At 46.8% G+C, this 24,690-nt stretch overlaps 1 protein-coding gene across 4 annotated transcripts in view; it reads right to left on the bottom strand.

The window, feature by feature from the left end:
- LOC147014527 (centrin-2) overlaps positions 1–14,121 on the bottom strand; it is a 66,723-nt gene extending 52,602 nt beyond the window's left edge. The window contains exons 1-2 of one of the 4 annotated variants that reach the window (XM_085852566.1): positions 12,945–13,096; positions 12,271–12,391 (exon numbers count right to left, since the gene is read on the bottom strand). In XM_085852566.1, the coding sequence (XP_085708692.1) occupies positions 12,271–12,381 (111 nt within the window). In that variant the 5' untranslated portion in view covers positions 12,382–12,391; positions 12,945–13,096. Of the gene's footprint in view, positions 1–12,270; positions 12,392–12,944; positions 13,110–13,937 lie in introns of those variants that run through there. The other 3 variants (XM_085852569.1, XM_085852567.1, XM_085852568.1) reach the window with 3 other exon arrangements.
- Positions 14,122–24,690: the final 10,569 nt, after the last annotated feature.

Here is a 24,690-nt window from a genome sequence, read left to right as displayed (position 1 = left end):
GGTTTGAACACAAACACGGTGCACGGGCCGCCACTGCAGGCCCGTGTTGTAGCTGCCAACAGGGCAGTTCTCGCAGCTTGCAAACTGTTGCTTTGCGGATCCTGGCGCACATGGAAATGAACAGGGGGGGGGGGGCAAAGCAAAATTGAACGGGGCTGGTGAACATGGGCAGTGGGCATGGCATGGCAAAGGTGAGCAGGCAAACACAGCCCGCAGAAGAAGGCCGCTGCAGGCAAACACAGCCGGCAGATGAACTGGCCGGCACAGGCCTTGACGCAAAACACGGCCAGCCGATGGCACAGGCCTTGCAGCAAAACAGCCAGCCGGCAGATGAAGTGGGCCGGCACAGGCCTTGCAGCACAGCAGCTGCAGACGAAGTGGGCCGGCCTTTGCCTTGCAGCAACGCAGCCAACAGATGAAGCTGGCCAGCCTTTGCCGTTCAGTGGAGGTTGGTGGAGGGAGTGCGGTGGTGCTGGCCACTTGGAAGGCGGGCTCGGACCTACCTACCTGTCTCCCTCCCAACCTATCGCCTTTGCCTGTCACTGTACATACCCACTCCCTTAATTTGTGAAAAAGCCAATTTAGCCCCAACTTTTTTTTTTTTTTTTTACTTCCCCACTATAAATCGTCCCCTGACCCCCTTTATCGTCTTTGTTCGGCTAACCTATCCTGTCACCTAGCCTACTCCCAACCCCTACGTTCCCTTCCTGGAGGGGAACAAGGGAGAGCTAGCGTCCTGTGTCGAGGCCCAACTCAAGCCTCAGAATGGCCTCCCCAGAGTTCGGCGATCTTAACACCAAGTGGGTCCAGCGGCCCACAACGACAGCGAGGGGATGGATGGTGCGGAGGGGTACATCTCCTAATCTACCCTAACCATTTAACTGTTAAACTACCCCGGGGCTTTCAACAAGCGCCTCTCGCTTAAACTATTGGTTCTAACAACCCAGATTCCCGTCGCCTGTGTTGGTGTCCTCACAATTTCGGGCCTCGCCCCCCAATTTTCTCTCCGTGCCCTCACACGGTCTCCTGGCTGGGACACGTGGCTCCCTTTGGCAGGCACGACCCTCTGCCGAATCTCCCGCTATGGCACCCCCGGGCACTACACTGCCTCCGAGCCTACCAGCTCCCTAACACCGGGGAGTGCCCCCCATGGCACCTCCCCTGAAACGCACACGTGGCAGGCTGGCTTCCCAGGCCCCTTTCCGAGGGTCACCCTTGCCCACAACACTGCCCACGCGGCTAATGGCGCCCGGGCCCCCGCACCAAGCAGGCGCACCCGTGCCCACTACTCTATCCCGGCCCCCCATGGGCCCATGGCCTACCGCGGCCGACTAGCCTGGTGCCCGGGGTACCCACTCAGCGATACTCACCTTTCGCAGCCACGCTCCCAAGCCCGTCAACAGGGCTCCTGCACCCCTCCAAATGGGTCTCGAGCCTACTTTCCCACCAACAACAAAACGACCTCCATTTTTCAATTTGACTAACCCAGCGAACTCAATCTACACTGACCCCGGGGTCCCTTGGGCGGGAGTCACTCCTCCCCCCAATCACTCATCGCACCATGCATTCCCCATTCGCTCCATACACACAGACCCGCTGGCCTCACTCACTCACCAAGTACTCACCTCACAACTCACCAACAACTCTTCAACACACACACCGCTGAACTCTGCCATCCTCCTAACTACCTCCCCTAACTAACTCGTGCTCCCACGTCGTCCCTTAAACTAGTAGCACGTTCCTTTTAACACTACGTAGCTAAACTACGTCCCCTCTACACATTCACTGTCTGTCCATGTCCTCAAATAAATCATTTTATTTCCCAACCTAAATCTGGCTACAATCCCTCCAACTAATCCATTCCACGGGCCCCATGAGGACTTACCCCTGCCCCATGAAGTCGGTCTAACTAAGCTAACCCTTCCCCCTAACTAGTTTCCATCCTGTGCCCTAGTAAGGGGGTCTTCCACCCCTTGCCCAGGAATCCTTTGCACCCGAAAGTGAGGCTTACTGTTTTTTTTTTTTTTTCCATGCGCAGCACCTGCGCGGCAACTCAGAGCTCGCGCACTTTGCACCTGCCCGTGACGTCATGCAGCTGCACGTGTTCCTCGTCCCTCCTTGGACGGTACCATCCGGCAGAGATACCCCTCCTGCCGGATTCCAACCCCACGTGCAGCCATGGCGTCACCGTGCGCATAAAAAAAACACAAGCCCCACGTCTCGAGGGGTTCCCCACGCGAACACATGTGCTTTGCCCGTTGGAGCTTAACACACACGATCGCGTGGAGAACCCGTCCGGTCCAAATCCATTTACCTGCCTAAACTTTGTCCGTCCGCGGGATCGGCAAATCCACCGCGTGCATTTCCGGACCGGGACTTCACTCTCGCAAGCGAGCACGTGGCGGTCTGGTGCGTTGCACAGCACGAACCGCGTGCTCACTGCTGGGCGAACCCGGCACGGTCCCCGAAATAGCTACAGCCGCTACTCGGCTTTCTCTCCTCTGTCGCCGTCTCCGTCTCCATTCCACACACGCATACCTGCGTGTTACGACGCACACAGTCCACACCATTAAACTCACACCGGGAGACGCGGCTGCGTGCTCCCGCATGCCAACCGACATCTCCCTCTCATACCGCTCTCTCACACACACAGCGACCTTGCACACGGCCGTTCACTCACGCGTGCGGGTGATACATATATATATATATATATATATATATATACATATATATACATATATATATATATATATATATATACATATATATATATATATATATATATATACATACATACATACATATTGTTGTGGTTACCAAATTCGCAAACCACCATTCAGGTCCCTTAGGTGAGATATCTCGGTAAGTATATGTGTAGTTAGGCCCAAACCCGTTGTCTAGTGGGAATACATGTCATTTATGCGTGCTGCGACTCTTCAGGATAGCCGTTTTTCTTTTACTATCTTTATTTTGGACCAACCGCCATTGTTACCACCACCAACCACAACATCAACCACCCACCGCGGCGCCGCTTCACACCTCGCAACCGTCGCATCGCCACCGTTCTTGCGCCGCTTGTGGGTACCGGTGTTGGACTCGTGCAGGGCGCGCGCCGAACAGCGTGTACAAAACCACGGATTTTCAGCTCCAAAAACGGATCAAAAACGACACACGCCCACTTTTGTTCCGTCCAATCGGTCAGCGAGGGGCGATTTGGCCCCGCCTCCAGGGCATTGGAGGGCGGTCGCTATATGCAAATTTATGGATCAAAATGCATTCACGCCCACTTTTTCTCGGGCCAATGGGGAGCGAGGTGAAAGGTCGAAGGCAGGGGGTCAAAGGCGAAGCCACGGGGCTGATATAAGGGACCGCGTTCGTCAGTAGAGTGGAGTTAAGACTTCGCAGCCGGTGGAGTTGGGAAGAAGAAGCAAGAAGGAGTTGGTCGTCGTCGTCGTCGTGTGCGTTGGAGTCGGAGCGAAGAGGACGGAGCTGTGAAGAGGCGGCGAGGGTAGACGAGGGGGTGCTCGCGTCGTGCCGGGAGCTGCACACCAGGGAGGCCGACGGCGCGACCTGGTCGAGGTGGAGACGCTCGTCGCGGGACTCGAGGCAGAGTAGAAATCCTCCTTTCCCCCGAGCATCAGCAACCCCCTCCTGTTTCCCGCCGCGCTGAGATAGTGCGACCAAGGGGGCCCCTTTCCCACCCCCTACCAGACACTGTCCGCGAGGCCCGCGGAGTTGAGGCACCATCGCCGCTCCGCGTCTCATCACCAGACGGGTAGGCCCGACCCGGTCTCGGCCTCAGGCCCGCCTCATCCTTGAGGGTTCTCTTTTCTTTTTCTTGGTTTTGGATATGTGTTGTCGGCGCCGTCTGTGAAGTAAAATTGTATAAGTGTTGCCGTGTGCTCGCGTAGTCGGTATTAGATCTGCATTGTCGCATTTGCTTTTTGTGTAAAATTGCATTTTGTCTTCCTCTTTTCTATGTGCTTTTGGTGGAATTGTATATGTGCGCTTTCCGTTCATCGCGAATAAATGTGCTTTGTGTTGAACTGTTTCCCGCTTCGCTTCGTCATTTCTTTCATTGAATCCTCATCTTGCTTCACGTAAAGGGTTGGTAGTGGGCTGAATACGCCCGATAATTAATCGAACCGTCGAGGCCGACGATAACACCGCTCGGTTATCCCGATAGTACGGAACGGGTCGCTTAAGTGGCCCGTGTCCGAAGTCGACCTGCGGCGAGGTGCGATCGCCCGGTCTACCCTCCGTGTGGGTACTTCGGTAGGTCGAATTTGGCGAGCAACCCTATCCCACGCGGGGGCTGATTGGCTCGATCGCGGTGAGACCGAAAGGTCCACCCGTGACTGGTTCCCGGCGTTAGTCCGAGAGGGTCACGACTGGATTGTCCGTCCGGTGGGCGACGTGCCGCGATTCGAGTTACGTGGCCGTCAGCACGCCGGCGGGCGCGAATCTGTAACAATATATATATATATGTATATATATATATATATATATATATATATATATATATCTATATATATACATACATATATATATATATATATATATATATATATATATATAGATGCATATATATATATATATATATATATATACATACATCCATGTATATATGTATATATATATTTACATCCACACATGGATATATATATATATATATATATATATATATATATATATATATATATATATATATATATATATATATATATATATTCAAGAATAAGCCGTAAAGGTGGCCATTTTGAAATTTAATATAGCTGAAAATTTTGAATACAATTTCAGCTGTTCACAGGAAATGTGTATTTCACCAATTGTTTGTCACTAATTTTGAAATGAAAGATGGCTGCCCTCTGCAAAACTAAAACTGTAAATATGGCTTTTCATGTTCTTTGGTACCTATATTATATTCAGATAGGCTCATAGGGGGGATCTTTTGTATCATGTTAAGCGCGTCACTGTCACTGAAATAATAATATATACATATATTCAAGAATAAGCCATAAAGGTGGCCATTTTGAAACTCAATATGGCTGAAAATTTTAACGGAATTTCAGCTGTTCACAAGAAATGTGTATTTCACTAATTGTTTGTCTTGATAAATGTAGATTTTACAACAAAAAACAGCTTTTTACGACATTCATATCTACATTCAGGACAAATATAGACATAAAATGGTGGCCATTTTGAAATCCAAGTTGGCTGCCCTCTGCAACACTTTCAAAATTGCCAACATGGTTTTTCATGTTCTTTGGTACCTATTTAACACATTCATATCGGTGGGATCTTCTAATCATCAAAATCCCACGGGATTGCATAGTCTCCCTGACTACAAATACTCTGTCTTGTCTGCATGTTGTTTAAGGCATATCTCAGTAGGGAACCCTCGAAACCTGTAATCCGTAGTTCCCTAGTTAAGAACGGGTTAAAGATTGTTAATAAAAACATTGTCGTGAATGTTTTGCTTCTGTTGTGTTCCCCAAGAAATCCGGTTCGTTCGTATGAAGTTGCCGCTATGGATCAATTCGTGTTATGTCGAGGAACGATCCGTTTGATTGGTATATAAAACCAAAATGGTTACAGACTGGCAGAAAACACTCGGCATCTGACAAAACCAGTCGGTAACTGGGGTTCTATTTCCCCAACTGGTAAGGTCCAGGATTACGTTGGTATCGCGATTGAAGATGCGCGACCCGAGGCCTATGCCGAGCCAGCTGTTATAAACCCCGGAGACGGTCGGAGTGGGTTGAGAATCCTTCCGTCGCTGAATCCTTAACAATATCGATGCCCTGTGAACCCAGCAAGCCATGCAGTTCGAGATCACATGTTGACAAATATTGTGGCGTCGATGCTTCAACTGCAGAGCTCGTCGCAGCGGGACGTTAAAGTCCCGTGATGTTACGAGAGGCTCAACTCCTGAGACATTCCGAATTGATGGCAGACAATGTGGCCGCCTGTCGAGAGGAGAGACAGGAGAATCTTAGCTCTGGTAAAACCAACGGGGGGTTTATTTCCTGAACCACAAACAATAAAAAGAAGCAGGAATGATGTCATCACGAGGAGACGATGGCGGGTTGGGAAGGAAGGAGATGCAATTAAAAAATAATTATATACAATGAGAATAAAAATGAATCTAAAGAAACTAAGGCACCTCACTCCAGACTCAGTCACAGACAGGGGAAAGGGAACAAAAACTGGGGGACTCAGCTCTGGCAGCAGAGGGGATGAGAAGGCGATGAAGAGGGACGAGGACGATGGGCAGGATGATGAGGATACAAAGATACACAGGCAGGTCGATGAACAGGCTCCGGACGACGATGAGGAGACGAAGCAGCAGGCAGACAAAACGAGCACAGTGTGATGAAAACAGGTAGGCAGGACGACCTCCTTAAAACTCTCCCACAATTTGTTCTCCTTAGAACTCTTTCTCTCCAGACATCGACAGTCCTCTCCTCCAGTTCTCCTCAGAACCACCAACTGCCCGATCAGGCTCCTCCTTCTAACTGGGCAACGTTCCGCCCCCTTGGGAGGCGTTTATCACTCTACCCCTGAAGGCGTTCACAGTTCCACTGCTTGGGAGGTGACGAACGCTCTTCGCCAAATCTCCCGGAGTCTCCCCCCCCACCCCCCGTGGAGGATGACATCGAGGTTATACGCACGATTTTCTTACCATAATCCTTGACTAATTATAATCACGCACCACTTCCTGTTTGGCACACATTCAAACAAGACAATTCTTAAGCTAACATTTCTCTACTTATAAATCGAGATGGTTAACTACCCGTGCATTGACCATGCTACTCGATACATCCATATCTGTCTGCTCTAGGGTAATATTGTTACGAATTTGGAAGCCTACTGCACACAACAGTCAGGGTCCTTATAGAACAGTTATATCGGTAAGTGAGTGTTTCTAGTTAGGGCCCCATCCCTTGTTTAGTGGGTAATTAAGTATACGTGTGCTACGAAGTGATTTTATAGTTAGGATTTTTATATCAACAACTTTTTAACGACGACACCTGCCTTCGCTTCCTTCCACCATCCTCCACCGGCACCATTGCACGCGTGCGTGTCAGCACGTACGTCGGCGGAGTCCAATGTGCCAGGCGGGGTTTCTTTGGGCATTGGCATCTTGGACTTCGCTCCAAATACGGGCATGGCGCCCCTCTAAGCCAATCGGAGGGGTGCGAGCACGTCTGCCGCCTCCCGGCCAATGGGGAGCCAGCAAAACATATTGCTGTTCGACTTCCTGGTCGAGGGGCGAAGACAGGAGCACCTCCACCCGACCAATCTCAGACGGCCGGGAGATCGCTCGACACACCTGTCCAATGAGGTCAGAGTGATGCGGGACGGATCCCTCCCACCTGTGAAGAGGGAGGGATAATTGTGTGGGGGCAATCGGGTGAGTCAGTCGGTGTTCCTGCCTGCGAGTGAGTGGCTTCCCGCCGTGTGGATCGCCTGCCTACGAGCCGGAGGAGGATCGCTTGCTTTGCCTGCCTCATCACCTGTTTCGCCGGAGGAGCGTGCCAGTGCCCGGCGCTACCCTCCGTCCCTGGTCCTTGGCGTGGCATCGTGGTTGCGGGTTCGAGTCCTGCTGGTCCAGGACGTCGAAGACCACACGAGGTGAACAGGTCCAAGATAGCTCTGGTTTCCAGCTCATCTCCCCTCGAACTGGTCTAGAACTTGAGCTTCTGGTAAAATAACAACCGGTGGTGGCCATTTTGGAAAATGGCTGCTATTTTGGCCACAGGATAAATCTGCGATGGCCCTCAAGCGAAGTATCTTCTTTGGGGCATGCTCTAACAGTGTGCCAAAGCTCATGCTTGTATCATCAAAGGCACAATCCATTCACATATCTGCCGGACTAAGGGGAAAACCTCTTCTTCGACCAGCCAACATTCAAAGGAGAAAGTGGGCTGACGAGATGGCCAACAGACCCTTGGAGTTTTGGCAAACTGTCATTTTTTTCAGACGAGTCCAAATTTACTCAATTTTCTGAAAGTGGACGCGTATGGGTCTGGAGACTTCCAAATCAAGAGTTCTCTTTGAACCCGATTGCAGCCAACTGTCAAACACGGTGGTTTTTCAGTGATGGTTTGGGATGAAATCTAGAGCGCTGGTCGGTCATTGCTTGTGGAGTGTGCTGACAACATCAACACTCTGACATACATTTCTATCCTTGAGGATGGACATCTCCTTGTCTTCTCCACTGGTCAGATGGTCAAAAACAACACTCTGTTCATGGAAGATGGAGCTCCATGCCACATTGCAAAAAAAACCAAAGAATAGCAGGACAGAAATGGGATCAAGCAACTTCCATGGCCAAGCCAGTCTCCTGACATGAATCCCATTGAACACTTCTGGGCCATATTGGATCGAGCTGTGTGGAAAAAGTCCAGGAAAGCAACATCACGTGCAGAATTGCTAAACCTTTGCAGGAAGCCTGGGCAGAAATCCCACAGGAAAAAATTTCGGAACTCATTAGTTCTATGTCTGAAGAAATCTGCAAATGGCAAGTCTACCAAATACCAGTATGGCTTGTAGCAAGGTATTATGTACACATTTAGGACACGGGGGACCAAAAAATGAAAGTCATTGTATGATTAAGTTTTGCATATCATTTGTTAGCCAACATCATGGGATTCAGGATCTATTTGGGCAGAGCTTAATTCTTCCTCTTTCTATTGCTCTGACAGGGTCAAAGTTGGTTATCAATAATTATCTGTCTCAAGGAACCACTCATCTACTATATTAAAAAAACACAATATGTTTGTATGTATGTATATGTGTGTGTTTGTTCGTCCTTTATAGGCGGCCGAACCGTTGGATGGAATGAGATGAAACTTGGCACGAGTGATCCTTGGGACATGAGAACGGACATGGGGGGGGGGGGGGGGTCAAGTTCAAGGTCAAAGGTCACGGGGTCAAGGTCACCGGGTAATTTCAATTTCTCAATTTCATCCGATCGAGACAGGACCAACGCCATTCAACAGATAATCAAAATTAATACTGAAGGACCAATTTTGTGCCCCGTCTGTGACGGGGTTTCGGCTAGTATCATTCTAAAATTGGTCTGATGGCTTAGATATGTATTATACACCAATTGGAAACCACATATATGGAGAATATTTGGTTTACCTGATATTTGACCTTGTGCAAAGAGGTCAAGGTCATATGAAATTAACAAATTGATCAGTGTTCATTCAGGTCATAAATATATATGCACATAAACTTAACCATAGAAATACATGCTGTGATGGACCAAACTAACATCTTCGGATTAAAAGTGCAGATTTCTTTAAAATGTTACGTACTTCCGAACGACCTTTGATGTTCTGTATTCTGAACACAAACTAGCCTTTGGTATTGATTTTATATCATAGGGCCATCTTGGTAAACTTATTCTATGGTTAAATAAAATCAAGCCTATAGCTACCAGTAATTTTGTAGCAGCTTGGTAAATGCAATTTGTTACGTACTTCCTTATATTACATTTTTGACCCAATCATGGAAGTGAACCTAAAAACTGGTATGTAGTAATGATCCATGTTGAAACTTGCCATTTTAAATCATCACTTTATGCAGAAGTAAATTGCGATTTAAGATGTTCTATCAGATGCATTTCAAATTTCTGGAATAAGATTTTGTAAGCTTCACTATGACTAGGGGAAATTTTGCAAAATCTGAGATTTTACACATTTGAAGGTGCCAAGATATGCAGAAGATCATAAGAAATGTACTGTTTCGAGGAATTGTTCTATTCTTATGTATAATGATATTGTTGTGGTTGAGGAAATTCGCAAACCACCATTCAGGTCCTGTAGGTGAGATATCTCTGTAAGTACATGTGTAGTTAGCCCAAACCCGTTGTTTAGAGGGAATAAATGATTCATTCGGGCTGCGACCCTTTAAGATAGCCGTTTTTCTGTTCTATCTTTATTTTGAGCCAACCACGTCTCATCCGCCATCACACAACAACCACCAACCGCAACGCCGCTTCACAACAACAACAACGCCAACAGCCACGACCTTTACCATCACGGCTCACTCCTGTAAACATCGCATCACCGCCATTCCAAGCATCGCCATGGCCATCACCGCCACAATAAACCCTCCACCACCTTCACCTCTCCTCCTTCTGCCGCCATTCCCGCACCACTTGTGAACGCCGAGCGTCAGGCTGTCCTGGCCTCGTGCGGGACGCGCGCTGAGCCGCGGGTGCAAAAAGCGGCCTTTCTGAGGAAAAGTCGGATCAGGAATGATACACGCCCACTTCTGTTCCGTCCAATCATTAAGCGCGGGGCGATTTGGCCCCGCCTCCAAGCGCGTCGGAGGAGAATCGATATATGCAAATTAGAGGATCAGGGGAGGTTCACGCCCACTTTTCCTCCGTCCAATGAGCGAGCGTGGCTCCGCCCCCGAGCTCATCCTGATCCGGAAATTTGCATATGGATTCTCCTGCCGTACTATAAAGCGCCGAGCGCGGAGCGAATTCAGTGAGTTTCTGTTTCGGGCTCGGGTGAGTTGGAGAGGTGTGGCAGCGGCAGAGTGTGGCAGCAGCAGTCAAGACGGGTCTGGAGGAGAGTCGGTCTTTCGGGGTTCGGAGTCTGTCGGGGAGCTGCAGAGAGGGGAAGCCGGGAACGCGGTCGAGGTCGCAGTGGAGTCGCTCGTCGCAGGACCCAAGCAAGCCAGCTATCCTCTTTCCCCAGAGCATCAACAACCCCCCCCTGTTTCCCCCTGCGCTGAGATAGTGCGAAAAGGGGGCCCCATTCCCACCCCGTTCCAAGCAGTGCCAACGAAACCCGCGGAGGAGCGCGGAGTCGGGGCACCGCCGCGGCATTTGCGGCTCATCACAAGACGGGTAGGCTCCACGCGGTCTCGCGCCCACAGACCACGTCTGCCCCCTTGTATTCGAGGGTGGCCCTTTTCTTTTGCTTTTGAGTATATCTGTTGTTGGCGCCGTCTATAAAGTAAAACTGTGTAAGTGTTGCCGTGTGCTCGTGTAGTCGGTAGTAGATCTGCATTGTGTTTCTTTTGTTACATTTGCTTTTGGTGCATAATTGTTGTAATTGTATATGTGTGCTTTCCGTGTGCGGCGGAATAAATGTGAATTATGTTGAACTGTTTTTCCCGTTTCGCTTAGTCTTTTCTTTAATTGAATCTCCATCTTGCTTCATGTAAAGGGTTGTTAGTGGGCTTAATACGCCCGATAATTAATCGGAACCGTTGAGGCCGACGATAACACCGCTCGGTTATCCCGATAGTACGGAACGGGTCGCTTCAGTGGCCCGTGTCCGGAGTCGACCTGCGGCAAGGTGCGATCGCCCGGTCTACCCTCCGCGTGGGTACTTAGGTAGGTCGAATTTGGCGAACAACCCTATCCCACGCGGGGGGCCGATTGGCACGATCGTGGTGAGGCCGAAAGGCCCACCCGTGACTAGTTCCCGGCGTTAGTCCGAGAGGGTCACGACGGAATTGTCCGTCCGGTGGGCGACGTGCCGCGATTCGAGTTACGTGGCCGCTCGCACGCCGGCGGGCGCGAATTCGCAACAATATACATCAAACAAAAAATGCATTTTCAACCATTTTGGACAACAGATACAATCATACATGTAACCAATTTCTAAAAAAATGAGCTATAAAAATGGGAAAAATAGCCTGTGTTTGGATAAAAAAAACATGCTTTGTAAGCAACTATATCCATAGGATCCATAGGAAAGTATACATTTTCTGAAAGCACAGACACTTGGGCATTATATAACATTAAGATTGTTTGTCTTATTAAAACTGGGTTCAATTTCTAAACTTTCTCCTCGTTTCGGACCACAGTGTACACAAATACCATGCTACAAGCCGTATGTATTAAATATATGTATTGTACATATATACATAATATATATATATATATATATATATGTAAATATATTATATATGTAAATATATAAAATACAAATATGTATTAAAATGGATCAAATGTTCTTCAAATGTTAAATAAATAAATACATAAATTCTTTTAAAATCATGGTGTCCATTTACTTCTGTCATGTCTCTGTAGGTACCTGGGAGTTTGTGGCCTGATGCTTTCCGTTAATCCAATTGAAGGTACTGGGCTGACTGATGCGAGGTAATATAATATCATGCAGCCAAATTGAAGTTCTCAGGTACTAAAGATGCTTATGTGAGAACTTAATACCACCCACATCATAGTGACATGCAAGGGCTCATCAGGATGGAAGATTCTAGAAGTCAGCTTACTTGGGATGCCTGCAGAATTTTGTCCGGTGACTTCAACCTACCAGATATCAACTGGCCTTCACAGATCATCAACCCCAGTTCAGCTTGTGTATAAACAGCCCACTGCAACATGCGACTGAACCTATCAGACGAACACAACTTTCATGCACACACAAAATGATCATCTTCGTGATAAGCTGGAAGAGCACTTTGAAAATAAAAAGAGAAAGAAGAATATATATAAATAAATAAATAAATAAATAAATAAATAAATAAATAAGGAGGAAGGAGACAAATCACCCGAAAAAAAAATAAAGAGCCAAACTGTAATCTCTCTCCTGCCAATCAGTGATCCAAAATGGTAACCATAGCAACACAATAAAGTTAGTTTCCATAGCAACCTTCAATAAGTCTATTTCAGGGACGAAGACCCGATAACGTTTTACATCAAAATAATGGACGAATGAGGGATTTTAGAAAGACCTTGACACTGTAGGTTTCTGTGGCATCGATGCTCTTCAGAATGCAAGTCTCGTTAAAAAAAAGCAACACAAAAACGCTTCAAGCAGAATGGCGCCGAGTCCGTCACCAAGGTAACCAAGGAGGCGATTGCCAAAACTGCAGGCCCAAGCTGAACCCCATCAACATTTTGGCCATCAAAAACAACTTCGGCATCTTTTTTCGCTCACACTTACCATGGTACGAAGAAAGAAAAAAAAAAAAAGAAGAAGAAGAAAAGCTTCTGGACAGTTCGTTGGCGACTGCAAAAATAGCTCTAAACAACTCAAGCTTCACCAGGTACACCTTCCCGCCAAAGAAGCGCGCGCGCCGGAAAACGGATTCACACGTCTCTTTTTTTTTGTTCCTTTCTTCCTCCTCCAAAATAAACAGTATTGCATCTTTCTCATGGCTTTATTCGTCGTAATACATGTAGGTTACGCAGTTTACTTGAATGGAAATGAAATTGTAAAACACCGATATGTACTCCTTTCACGATTCAATATCACACCCGCTGGAATTCTGCAGCCTGCTACACCGTTTCTTTTTATTCCTTTTTATTGACATTCATTTACACCAATTGTAGAAGCATAATTCAAGTTATGGAGCATCTACGATAAAAACATGAACATACAGTATATATATATATATATATATATATATATATATATATATATATATATATATATATATACATATATATATAATGTCGTGTACCTTGCAGCGAATACATTAATAAATAAAAATACACCATGTATTAAATAGAGGGTTTTCAGAGCTATCCCATAATGCCGTGCGCGCCGCCATATTGGTTGTATTCACTTCCTTGGCAACGATGGCATCAGTAGCTCTGTAAATTAGCACGTTTATCTTGTTTTTCTGACTTACCGCAATTGCAGGTTACGGAAATTATTTGGCCTTGTTGGGTCTTGTTTAGCTTGCCAACCAATATGGCGCCCGGGAAGTGCATCATGATTACTGAAACCACTCTATTCAAGAATATAATTTCAAATTAATTAATGAAATGCTCGTGCACATTCCTTTCCCGCCCTTTCCTCTCAACTCTCCCCAAACTTCTCCCCTTTCGGCGTTCGCCCAACTCCTTCGTACTCCATTAGCCTCCTTATCTCAATATTTACCTCCCCAGTGACCAATATCTCTTAACGATTGACCATTATTAAATCGGGTACCTTCTTCACTATGCGCTCGAGTCCACTCGTCTGGAACTGTTGGTTATTAACAATTCCCTCAAGGAAGTCCACGGTCATTGGTCATTCTCCGCAACCGCTTGCCGGATTGAGACGAAACTTTCACCACAAGTGCGACTACTCATGGAGAATGTTGCAATGATGATTTATGACGTCATAGGTCACGTAGTGTGGCAGCCATGTTGGAAAAACGGAAAAGCTTTGGACCTCTGAAACCGCACCAAGGAAAAACAAGGACAAATGTGTCCAAGAGCCGCGTCATAAAGGTTTTGTATTCACCAGAAGAAGAAGAACCAGAAGAAGAAGAATAACGCAGAGCTCTCTTCGAGCCAGCAGCGTTCGCAACGCGACGCGGCTAAAAATGTAACAAGAAACATTGTATATAAAGAAATTCGATAAATCACATTGTGAACACTGGATATATTGACGTCCGAACGAACCCTCACTTTCGAAACTTCGCGCATAACACGGGTTTGGCTTGTTATTATTAATAATTCAATAATATAAGTTGTCCGAAAGACTATTTTGAAGGATCTTGTTTTGGATGAAAGATTCATTACAGAAAGTCGAAACATCCGCATTTTTATCACAACAATAACAACAACAACTTCCGATATTTCGTCACGTGCCTTGATGGAGCCAATAGCGAGACCCGTCATGGAGGCTCCTCCTTCATGACGAGAAAATAGTGTATTGTTACGGTTGTGGAAATTCACAGAACACCAGTCAGGTTCCCCAGAGGTCAGTTATTTCGGTGTGTGTTCCAGGTTAGAATTCCCCACCGATGTATAACGGGCTGTGCATCTTTGAGTTAGCCGTTATTCTTTTCTATCTTTATTTTAAAACAAACACATCGTCACAACAACGACAACCCACGGCTGCGTTTGACGGTGATTTCCAACACGGCCGCGTTTGACGGTGATTTCCAACACGGCCGCGTTTGACGGCAAGATCGGATCAAAACGGCGTTACCCTCTGAAAGAGCTGGCCAATCGGAAGTGAAAGGGGCGGATCCAGCCTGGGTGAAGGTTCAAAGGTGAAAAGGGCGAAGGCGCTGATTTCGGGTGGTGAAGCCCAGAGCGGCCCCTCTCCTCGGGGCGATAAAAGGCTGCGTTCGCTCGCCGGCAAGAGCTGGTTGCTTTGAGTTCGTGCTGCGCTGGAGTTCGTGGCTTGCAGTTGGTGTGGAGAGCTCGGAGTCGGTGGGAGTTGGGAGTGGAGAGACGCCCTTTTGAGAGCTGGAAAGTTCAGAGGTGGGAGTGTTGGAGTGCGGGCAGTTGGTTCGCTAGAAGGTTCGCCGGCGCAACCAGGAGGCCAGAGTCGAGACCCGTTCACTCCTCCAGTGCGTCGTCGGCTAAGCCAGGTGACAGTGAGGGCCGGACGACCAAGGGAGCCAGTCGGAGCTCGGGGGTCCGGGCAAAGACACCGAGGGTCGCCGAATAAGGACCCATCGAGTCACCACGGGGGTGGCCAGGTAGCCCGCCCGGTCTCTCAGAGCCCCTTCGGTCATCCCGGCTCTGAGAAATTATAAAGGCTCACGAGCCCGGTTCTTTCTTTCTTGGGTTTTGCATGAAAGTCTGTGGCGCCTTGTCCTTAAGTAGTGAATTGTGTAAGTGCGTGCTGTAAATGATCATAGACATCGGCTGTAGGCTTTTTGCTCGTGTCTTTTGACCCATCCCCCCATTCATTGCATTGCCTGCATGGAAATAAATGTCCCCATTGTTGAATGTCACCTGCTCGTTGCGTCCCTTCCTCACATTGACTCTCATGGAACATTTGGGATATTAGCTGGCTGATTATCAAGCCGACAAAACGTACATCTGGTCCGACGGGACTTGGCGATATAAAACCGCTCGGCATTCGCATACGGAACAAGCTGCTTAAGCGGCTCATTTTCGTGCAGGCCCCGTCGAAGTATAAACTCCCAGTATCTCTGTCTGCGTGAATAATTAGGTACATCGACCCTGTGGCGCGTGGACAGAGGGATTGGCTGGTTTATGGTGTGTTAAAAACACCCATAGCTGGGTTTCGGCGTTGATCCGGAAGCTACGACGAGATTGCGCGTTCAGTGAGCGCGCGCGGCCGCAATTGGGATAAGGCGGTCGTTCGTACGCCGAACGGGCGGAAATCGACAACAGTATTTACGAAATTACAACACATTAAATGGAATAATCTTTAAATAGTAACATGAACTTTTAGAAACTTTAAAGCAAATGTCAGAATATATTGAAAAGTTCATGATAGACACACTCAAAAGGAACCCTCAATGTGAGGATGTGTCCAGGTGTTTAGTATTTCAGGAAATCCGGATCCTGTATATAACAAGAGCCGCGTCCTAAATGTTTTGTAAGAAGAAGAAGAAGAAGAAGAAGAAGAAGAAGAAGAAGAAGAAGAAGAAGAAGAAGAAGAAGAAGAAGAAGAAGAAGAAGAAGAAGAAGAAGAAGAAGAAGAAGAAGAAGAAGAAGAAGAAGAGGAGGCTCTCTTTGAGTCAGCATTCACAAAGCATGGCTAAAAATTGAAACTTGGCAAGCACCCCTCATGGGGAATGAGTGATTTATTATGATGTCATAGGTACTTTTGTTATGACGTCATAATTGCATATGTAGAATGCTACATCTGATCAGTATGAAAATTTTTGAGGGTCAACTCAGGATAAAATGGTTCATAGAAAAAAAAAAAAATTGATGATGTCATCGGTCATGTGGTTCAGCAGCCATATTGTTTTTTTTCTTAACCTTCAAATATCTTCTCTGAAGTGACTGAACAGATTGAGGTGAAACTTTACATGTGAGACCGCCCGCCTATCCACGAAGAACAAAAGCTTCACACATATGACATCATAGGTCACATGGTTTGGCAGCCATATTGTATTTACCCGAAAACATATTACAAAACACTTAATTGCCAGAACGGCTGGACAGATCCAGGGGAAACTTCACAGAAATGTTCCCCAAGCCTTTCATGTACAAGTTTGTTGAGGAATAATTGATAGGTCACATGGTTTGGCAGCCATATTGGATGGGAAAAAATATTAAATAATATTTCCTCTGGTACTGCTTAATCAGTCGCCATGAAACCTCTTAATTATGATCTGGTAGTGATGCGGAATACATGTTTTAAATTTCAACTTGATCGGACACATGGTCTGGCAGCCCAAATTATTTATTTTTTTGATCTGGGTATTTTTATTTACTAGTAGTCAAGAAGTAGTGCGTGCCCATATGGAATGTTCACATGCAATCCACAAATTATTGCTTGCATTGAAGTAACAGCTGCTGTGATATTTACACACACAGAGTATACACGAAGTCATCATTCTCCAGAAGCCCGTACGTTGTAACCCGTAATGGGGAACGCGGCTGCCCATAAAAAAATAAATAAATAAATAAATAAATATTCAAACCGCGAGCAACAAACAACAACCACACAGGCCGTTTCTTCGCTCTCGCGTGCCCATACGTGGGTGGCGCGGAAGTTCGCATATCGCAGTTACGATGACTCGCAATTTAGGTTTTAATGGCCAATTATTCAATTTGCGCCAACGTATTTTGCCTTTTCGCAATATCCTCACAAGGAAAAACAAAAAGAGAAGAGAAGAGAGAAAAAAAATTACTTCCTGGTTCGGAGCACACCAGCACTGATGTTACTGAAATTTATGCACCGTCTAATATGAAAACGATCATAACTTGTGGCATTGTGTTTATCTATAAATGCGCATAAGAAATCGAGAAATTATTAGAATACACGAAGTCATCACTCTTCGGAAGTCCGTACGTTACAACGTATTTTGCCTTTTATCACAAGGAAAAACACAAAGAGAAGAGGAAAGAGGAGAAAAAAAACGGCATGCACCGTCTGCACCGTGCGGACGTTGCGGCATGCACCGTCTCATATGAAAACGATCATAACTTGCGGCATTGTGTTTATCTATAAATGCGCATAAGAAATCGAGAAATTATTAGAATACACGAAGTCATCACTCTCTGGAAGTCCGTACGTTGCAACCCGTAATGGGGAACGCGGCTGAGCTTCCCTTCCCCATCGGCCAAGCCCACGCAACAACGTGTATTGTCATTGGTTTGAAAAATAAATGGCCGCAGCAACGTGTCCTATCATTGGTAACTAAGGCGCCCTTTCCCCATCGGCCACGCCTACACAGCAACGTGTCCTGTCATTGGTTTGGTAAATAAATGGCCATAACTTGGGAACCACTTGTCCGATTAATATCAAACCTTGAAAAGGCACATACTCAGGTCCCCAGCAATATACCTGGCAAGTTTCAATTAGATCGGACCAGTGGTTGTCGAGAAACAGCGGTCACAGACACACACACACACACACACACACACACACACACACACACACACACACACACACACACACATTGCTGGAATTATAGATAAATACAATTGTCCCCTCCCACACTCCTCCAGCCTAAGAAGCTGCGTAAAGCCACCCAAGAAGACCTACACAAGGTAAGTGCTCTGCTGTTTCGAACCCTTTCCAGAGTTCCTCAACAACTATAAAGACGTTCACACATTCACACTGGGAAGGGTTCAAGTTCTCGGCAAATCCTCCCTCCCTCCTTCTTTCGGATTTGCGTGTGTGAGGGCAGCTAAAGAAATGGGTTTGGCTTCTTCACCGGCTAATCCCCTGAACAAAGTGGCAATTTGGGCCCCCTGGACTCTAGAAACGCTTTGCATACACCTGGATCTATGGGGGAAAACCAGTAGGGACAATGTGGTCATAAAATGTAACCAGGCTGTGGAATATATTGTTGTGGTTGACGAAATTCGCAAACCACCATTCAGGTCCCTTAGGTGAGATATCTCTGTAAGTATATGTGTAGTTAGGCCCAAACCCGTTGTTTAGAGGGAATAAATGTCATTCATGCGGGCTGCGACCCTTCTAGATAGCCGTTTTTCTTTTACTATCTTTATTTTGGACCAGCCGCCATTACTACCACCACCAACCACGTCTCAACAGCCATCACACAACAACCCCCAACCGCAACGCCACTTCACAACAACAGCCACGACCTTTACCGTCACATCTCGCTCTCGCAACCATCGCATCGCCGCCATTTCCGCGCCGCTTGTGGGCACCGATACTGGACTCGTGCAGGGCGCGCACCGAGCAGGGGTGCAAAAGCGCCGGCCTTTCCGAAGAAAACGGATCAAAAACGACTCACGCCCACTTCTGTTCCGTCCTATCGGCGAGCGTGGGGCGATTTGGCCCCGCCTCCAGGTGCGTTGGAGTAATATCGCTATATGCAAATTCATGGATCAAAAAGCATTCACGCCCACTTTTCCTCGGTCCAATGGGGAGCCAGTTAGAGGTGAAGGGTCGGAGGTAAAGGGTCGAAGGTGAAGGAGCGAGGCCACGGGGCATATAAGGGGCTGCGTTCGTCAGTCAAGGCAGTTAAGAGTTCGGAGGGGAGGCAGTTAAGAGTTTCTGTGTCAAGTGAAGAGTACGGAGGGGAGAGAGTGAAGAGTTCGGAGCCAGTGAAGAGTTGGGACGAGTCAAGAGAGGAGACGGAGAGGGCGGTTGGACGGAGCTGTGGAGAGGTGGCGGCGGCGAAGACGGTCGAGGGGGTGCTCGTGTCGGAGTCGGGGAGCTGCGGAGGGAGAGGCCGGCGGCGCGACCGAGGTCGTGGTGGAGACGCTCGTCGCGGGACCCGAACAGGGAGATATCCACCCCCCCCCCGAGCATCAACAACCCCCTCCTGTTTCCCCCCGCGCTGAGATAGTGCGAGAAGGGGGCCCCGTTCCCACCCCCCACCAGACACTGTCCGCGAGGCCCGCGGAGTCGGGGCGCCACCGCCATCTTGCGGCTCATCACCAGACGGGTAGGCCCGACGCGGTCTCGGCCCCAGGCCCGCCTACCCCCCTCATCCTTGAGGGTGGTCCTTTTCTTTTGCTTTGGGTATATGTGTTGTCGGCGCCGTCTGTGAAGTAAAACTGAATAAGTGTTGCCGTGTGCTCGGTAGTCGGTTAGATCTGCATTGTTGCATTTGCTTTTTGTGCATTATTGTGTTTCTTCTTCTTTTACATGTGCTTTTGGTGTAATTGTATATGTGTGCTTTCCGTTCATCGCGAAATAAATGTGCTTCATGTTGAACTGTTTTCCCGTTTCGCTTCGTCTTTTCCTCGATTGAATCTCCATCTTACTTCACGTAAAGGGTTGGTCGTGGGCTAAAACGCCCGATAATTAATCGAACCGTCGAGGCCGACGATAACACCGCTCGGTTATCCCGATAGTACAGAACGGGTCGCTTAAAGTGGCCCGTGTCCGAAGTCGACCTGCGGCGAGGTGCGATCGCCCGGTCTACCCTCCGTGTGGGTACTTAGGTAGGTCGAATTTGGCGAGCAACCCTATCCCACGCGGGGGGCCGATTGGCACGATCGTGGTGAGGCCGAAAGGTCCACCCGTGACTAGTTCCCGGCGTTAGTCCGAGAGGGTCACGACGGGATTGTCCGTCCGGTGGGCGACGTGCCGCGATTCGAGTTACGTGGCCGCTCGCACGCCGGCGGGCGCGAATCCGCAACAATATCAACACGGTTTGGAGCCAATCCTTACAAGTCTATACAGATGGCTCTAAATATCCTGTACTAGCGAGAACAGTGGTTGCTTTTTTTATCCCAGACACTAAAGCGATGAAGTCCGCTAAACTTTCTGACCATCTTTCAGTACTCTCAACTGAACTGTTTGCTGTCATCTTGGCTCTCGAATGGATAATTGACTTTAATCCCCTGAGTGCAGTTATTTTCTCTGATTCACTCTCTAGGCTGAAAGCGTTGGAGTCCCTACCGTCTGGATGTAGGCAGGACCTGGTTCTTGAGGTGCTTTACCTTCATAACATGGCCATTTGGAGGGGCACGGTCGTTGACCTGTGCTGAATCCCTGCCTACACGGGCATTGGAGGCAATGAGGCATGCGACCAGGCAGCCAAATGGGCACTAAGGTTTGATCTCGTCACCCCAATCCCTCTGGGCCCATCAGAACTCTCCAATCTAATTTGGGTTGACATCAACAAAAAATGACAATCTCAGTGGGTGGCCTCCACCAAAGGAAGATGGTGCTTTAAGGTACACCCTTCGGCCGAGTTCTCTGTCTTGTTTCCTCGACTCTCCCGAAGGGACCAGGGAATCCTCTACATGCTCATACTTGGACACTGCACTCTATTTACTCTAAACGCATATTTACATAGGATAGGGTGTCACCAGACGATGTTGTGCGAGCAGTGTGGGGTTCCTGAAGACCTGGAACACATTTTCACTCAATGCCCTTGGTATGGAGAATCCAGATGGCATCTTTTTCAGTGTCCGAGAGTTCGGGGTCCCTGGTCGGTCCCTGTACCGGATACACTTTGTCAATTGAGCCAGAAGCACCCTCAACTCTGTAAATTGGTCTTAAAATTCAGAAAGGAAACGGGGCGAACAGTATAATGTTCCTAGCATTTTATATTTTATTTTTATGTATTTTGTTGTAGCCGATGAGTTTAGGTGCGTGGTGTTTATAGAGCCTCGTGGCTCTGATAACGCCAGTGAACACAAAATAATAATAATAATAATAATAATAATAAGTCTGAAGACGACAATGGTTCACGAGCGGTATTTGACGATGTAGATTGTTTTAAAAGTCAAGGATGAGACAATGTGATATTTTTGACCAAGTTATAAAAACTAGTACGTGCCCGTAAAAAAAAAAATAATAATAATAATAATAAATAAATAAACCACACAGGCCATTTCTTCGCTCTCACGTGCCCGTACGTGCGTGACCCAGAAGTTCGATATTATTCGCAGTTACGATTATTCGCAATTTATTTTTAATACCCAATTATTCAATTAGCGCCAACGTATTTTACCTTTTCGCAATGTCGTGGCAAGGAAAAACAAAAAGAGAAGAGAAGAGAGAGAAAAAATTTACTTCCTGGTTCGGAGCATACCAGCACTCTAATGATCCCGAAATTTATACACCGTCTACTATGAAAACGATCATAACTTGGGCCATTCTGTTTATCTATAAATGCGCATAAGAAATCGAGAAATTATTAGAATACACGAAGTCATCACTCTCCGGAAGCCCATACGTTGTAACCCGTAATGGGGAACGTGGTTGTGCTTCCCTTCCCCATCGGCCACGCCCACGCAACAACGTGTCTTCCCATTGGTTTGGTAAATAAATGGCCATAACTTGGGAAGCACTTGTCCGATTAATATCAAACCTTGAAAAGGCACATCCTCAGGTCCCCAGCAATATATCTGGCAAGTTTCAATTAGATCGGACCAGAGGTTGTCGAGAAACAGCGGTCACGCGGTCACACACATATACATATACACACACACACACACACACACACACACACACACACACACACACACACACACACACACACACACACACACACACACACACACACACACACACACACACACACACACACACACACACACACACACACACACACACACACACACACACACACACACACACACACACACACACTGCTGGAATTATAGATGGACTAGTACGTGCCCGTAAAAAAAAAAAATATATATAATAATAATAATAAATAAATAAACCACACAGGCCGTTTCTTCGCTCTCACGTGCCCGTACGTGCGTGACCCGGAAGTTCGATATTATTCGCAGTTACGATTATTCGCAATTTATTTTTAATACCCAATTATTCAATTAGCGCCAACGTATTTTACCTTTTCGCAATGTCGTGGCAAGGAAAAACAAAAAGAGAAGAGAAGAGAGAGAAAAAATTTACTTCCTGGTTCGGAGCATACCAGCACTCTAATGATCCCGAAATTTATACACCGTCTAATATGAAAACGATCATAACTTGAGGCATTGTGTTTATCTATAAATGCGCATAAGAAATCGAGAAATTATTAGAATACACGAAGTCATCACTCTCCGGAAGCCCGTACGTTGTAACCCGTAATGGGGAACGTGGCTGTGCTTCCCTTCCCCATCGGCCATGCCCACACAACAACGTGTCTTGCCATTGGTTTGGTAAATAAATGGCCATAACTTGGGAAGCACTTGTCCGATTAATATCAAACCTTGAAAAGGCACATCCTCAGGTTCCCAGCAATATACCTGGCAAGTTTCAATTAGATCGGACCAGAGGTTGTTGAGAAACAGCGGTCACACACACACACACACACACACACACACACACACACACACACACACACACACACACACACACACACACACACACACACACACACACACGCGCGTACACGCACATACACACATACACACAGACACACACACACACACACAGACACACACACACAGAGATTGCTGGAATTATAGATAGATGATCAACATGATGTGGTACGGGTGACAGGTTATTAGCTACAAAATGTCGAAAACCCGGTTTCGTTCAACAACTTTCAAAATTTGACCTTTGCATTACCTTTAAAGGTCAGAAAACAATATTGTGGACATTAAAATAAGGAAACAGGATAGTGCTATAGCTTGTTGGAGTTAATTCGTCGAAGAAGGGCGAAAACCCGGTTCAATTCCTACAACTTTGAAAATTTGACCTTTGTGGCCTTTAAAGGTCAAGGATTATCACCTTTGGTGCAAAACTTCCTCTGGAACATTTCAGGAACAATATAACGTCATATAGGCTATATGGCATTTCACACTCCTCAGATTATATTATCCATACTTTAATGAAATCAGCATAAAAACAAACTTGAAGGGGGCGCCACGGGCAAGGTGTTCAAGAAAGAGCAAAATAGTTTCAAGACTTTAGGTGGGGAATGACCTCAAGATTATGCATAAAAAATATTGTCATCCTCGCTCTCAAAGTTTGGGCAGTCGTATGATTTTTATGTCAAAATTCGCAATTTTCTAAGTTTTTGACCTTGTGACCTTGACCTTGGGACGAAAATGAAAAATCGGACAACGAAAACTTTTACATAATTCATTTTGCTATTCAAATACTGAAGAACCCATTCCATTCAGTCAATTCCCTAGGAGAAGATCGATTTTTTAATCCGACTACCCCCTAAAAATGGCTATTTTTTTGGCGTGGCTCCGCCCACAACGGCTGTAGCCACGCCCTCATCCAGGAAAATACAACTGAACATTGATATCGAACACATAACCAAGTTTCATCAAGGTCGGATCAAAGAGCACGGAGTTATGCTCTGGACAGACAGACACACACACAGACAAGCCGGTAGGTGGACATGGGTAACTACCCAATAGAACCTGACGCGATGGGCCCGTTCGATGGGGAATGACCTGAGCATTAAGCACAAGAAAATTCATGATTCTTGCTTCAAGGGTTAATACTGCAGATTGTTTTTCGTTAAAATACCCCCATATTTAGTGGTTTTTCGGCCGTTGCTAGGTAACGTAAGGGTCCATAGCAACGGTTCTTTCTCACACATAACGAGGACATACCATGAACCTACCATACCAGTTTCATGTATATCTGACTCATAGTCTCTGAGATATAACGAACTTCGTTTTTTTATTGTTTTCGACCAGGGTTCATTCAAAGTCTATCTTCTCCGACAGTTTTCATAGGATCCGGCTGAAAATTTTTGACAATATGCCTGAATGTACAGCCCACAGTCGCTCGTGGCCCGATTTTTGATTTTCGAAAAAATAAATTTTTAATGCTTTTTCAAAAATTTTAGTCCCGTTGCGAGGCAACGGTGGTGTCCATAGCAACGGTTCTCATTTGCACACAACTT

The sequence above is a fragment of the Eptatretus burgeri genome, chromosome 13 (assembly GCF_056783735.1).
Source record: "Eptatretus burgeri isolate ZD-2024b chromosome 13, Ebu_testis_v1, whole genome shotgun sequence".
In the NCBI taxonomy this organism is placed as follows: Eukaryota; Metazoa; Chordata; class Myxini; order Myxiniformes; family Myxinidae; genus Eptatretus; species Eptatretus burgeri.
The sequence above is the reverse complement of the archived record's forward strand: the minus strand, read 5'-3'. Positions and strand labels throughout refer to the sequence as shown.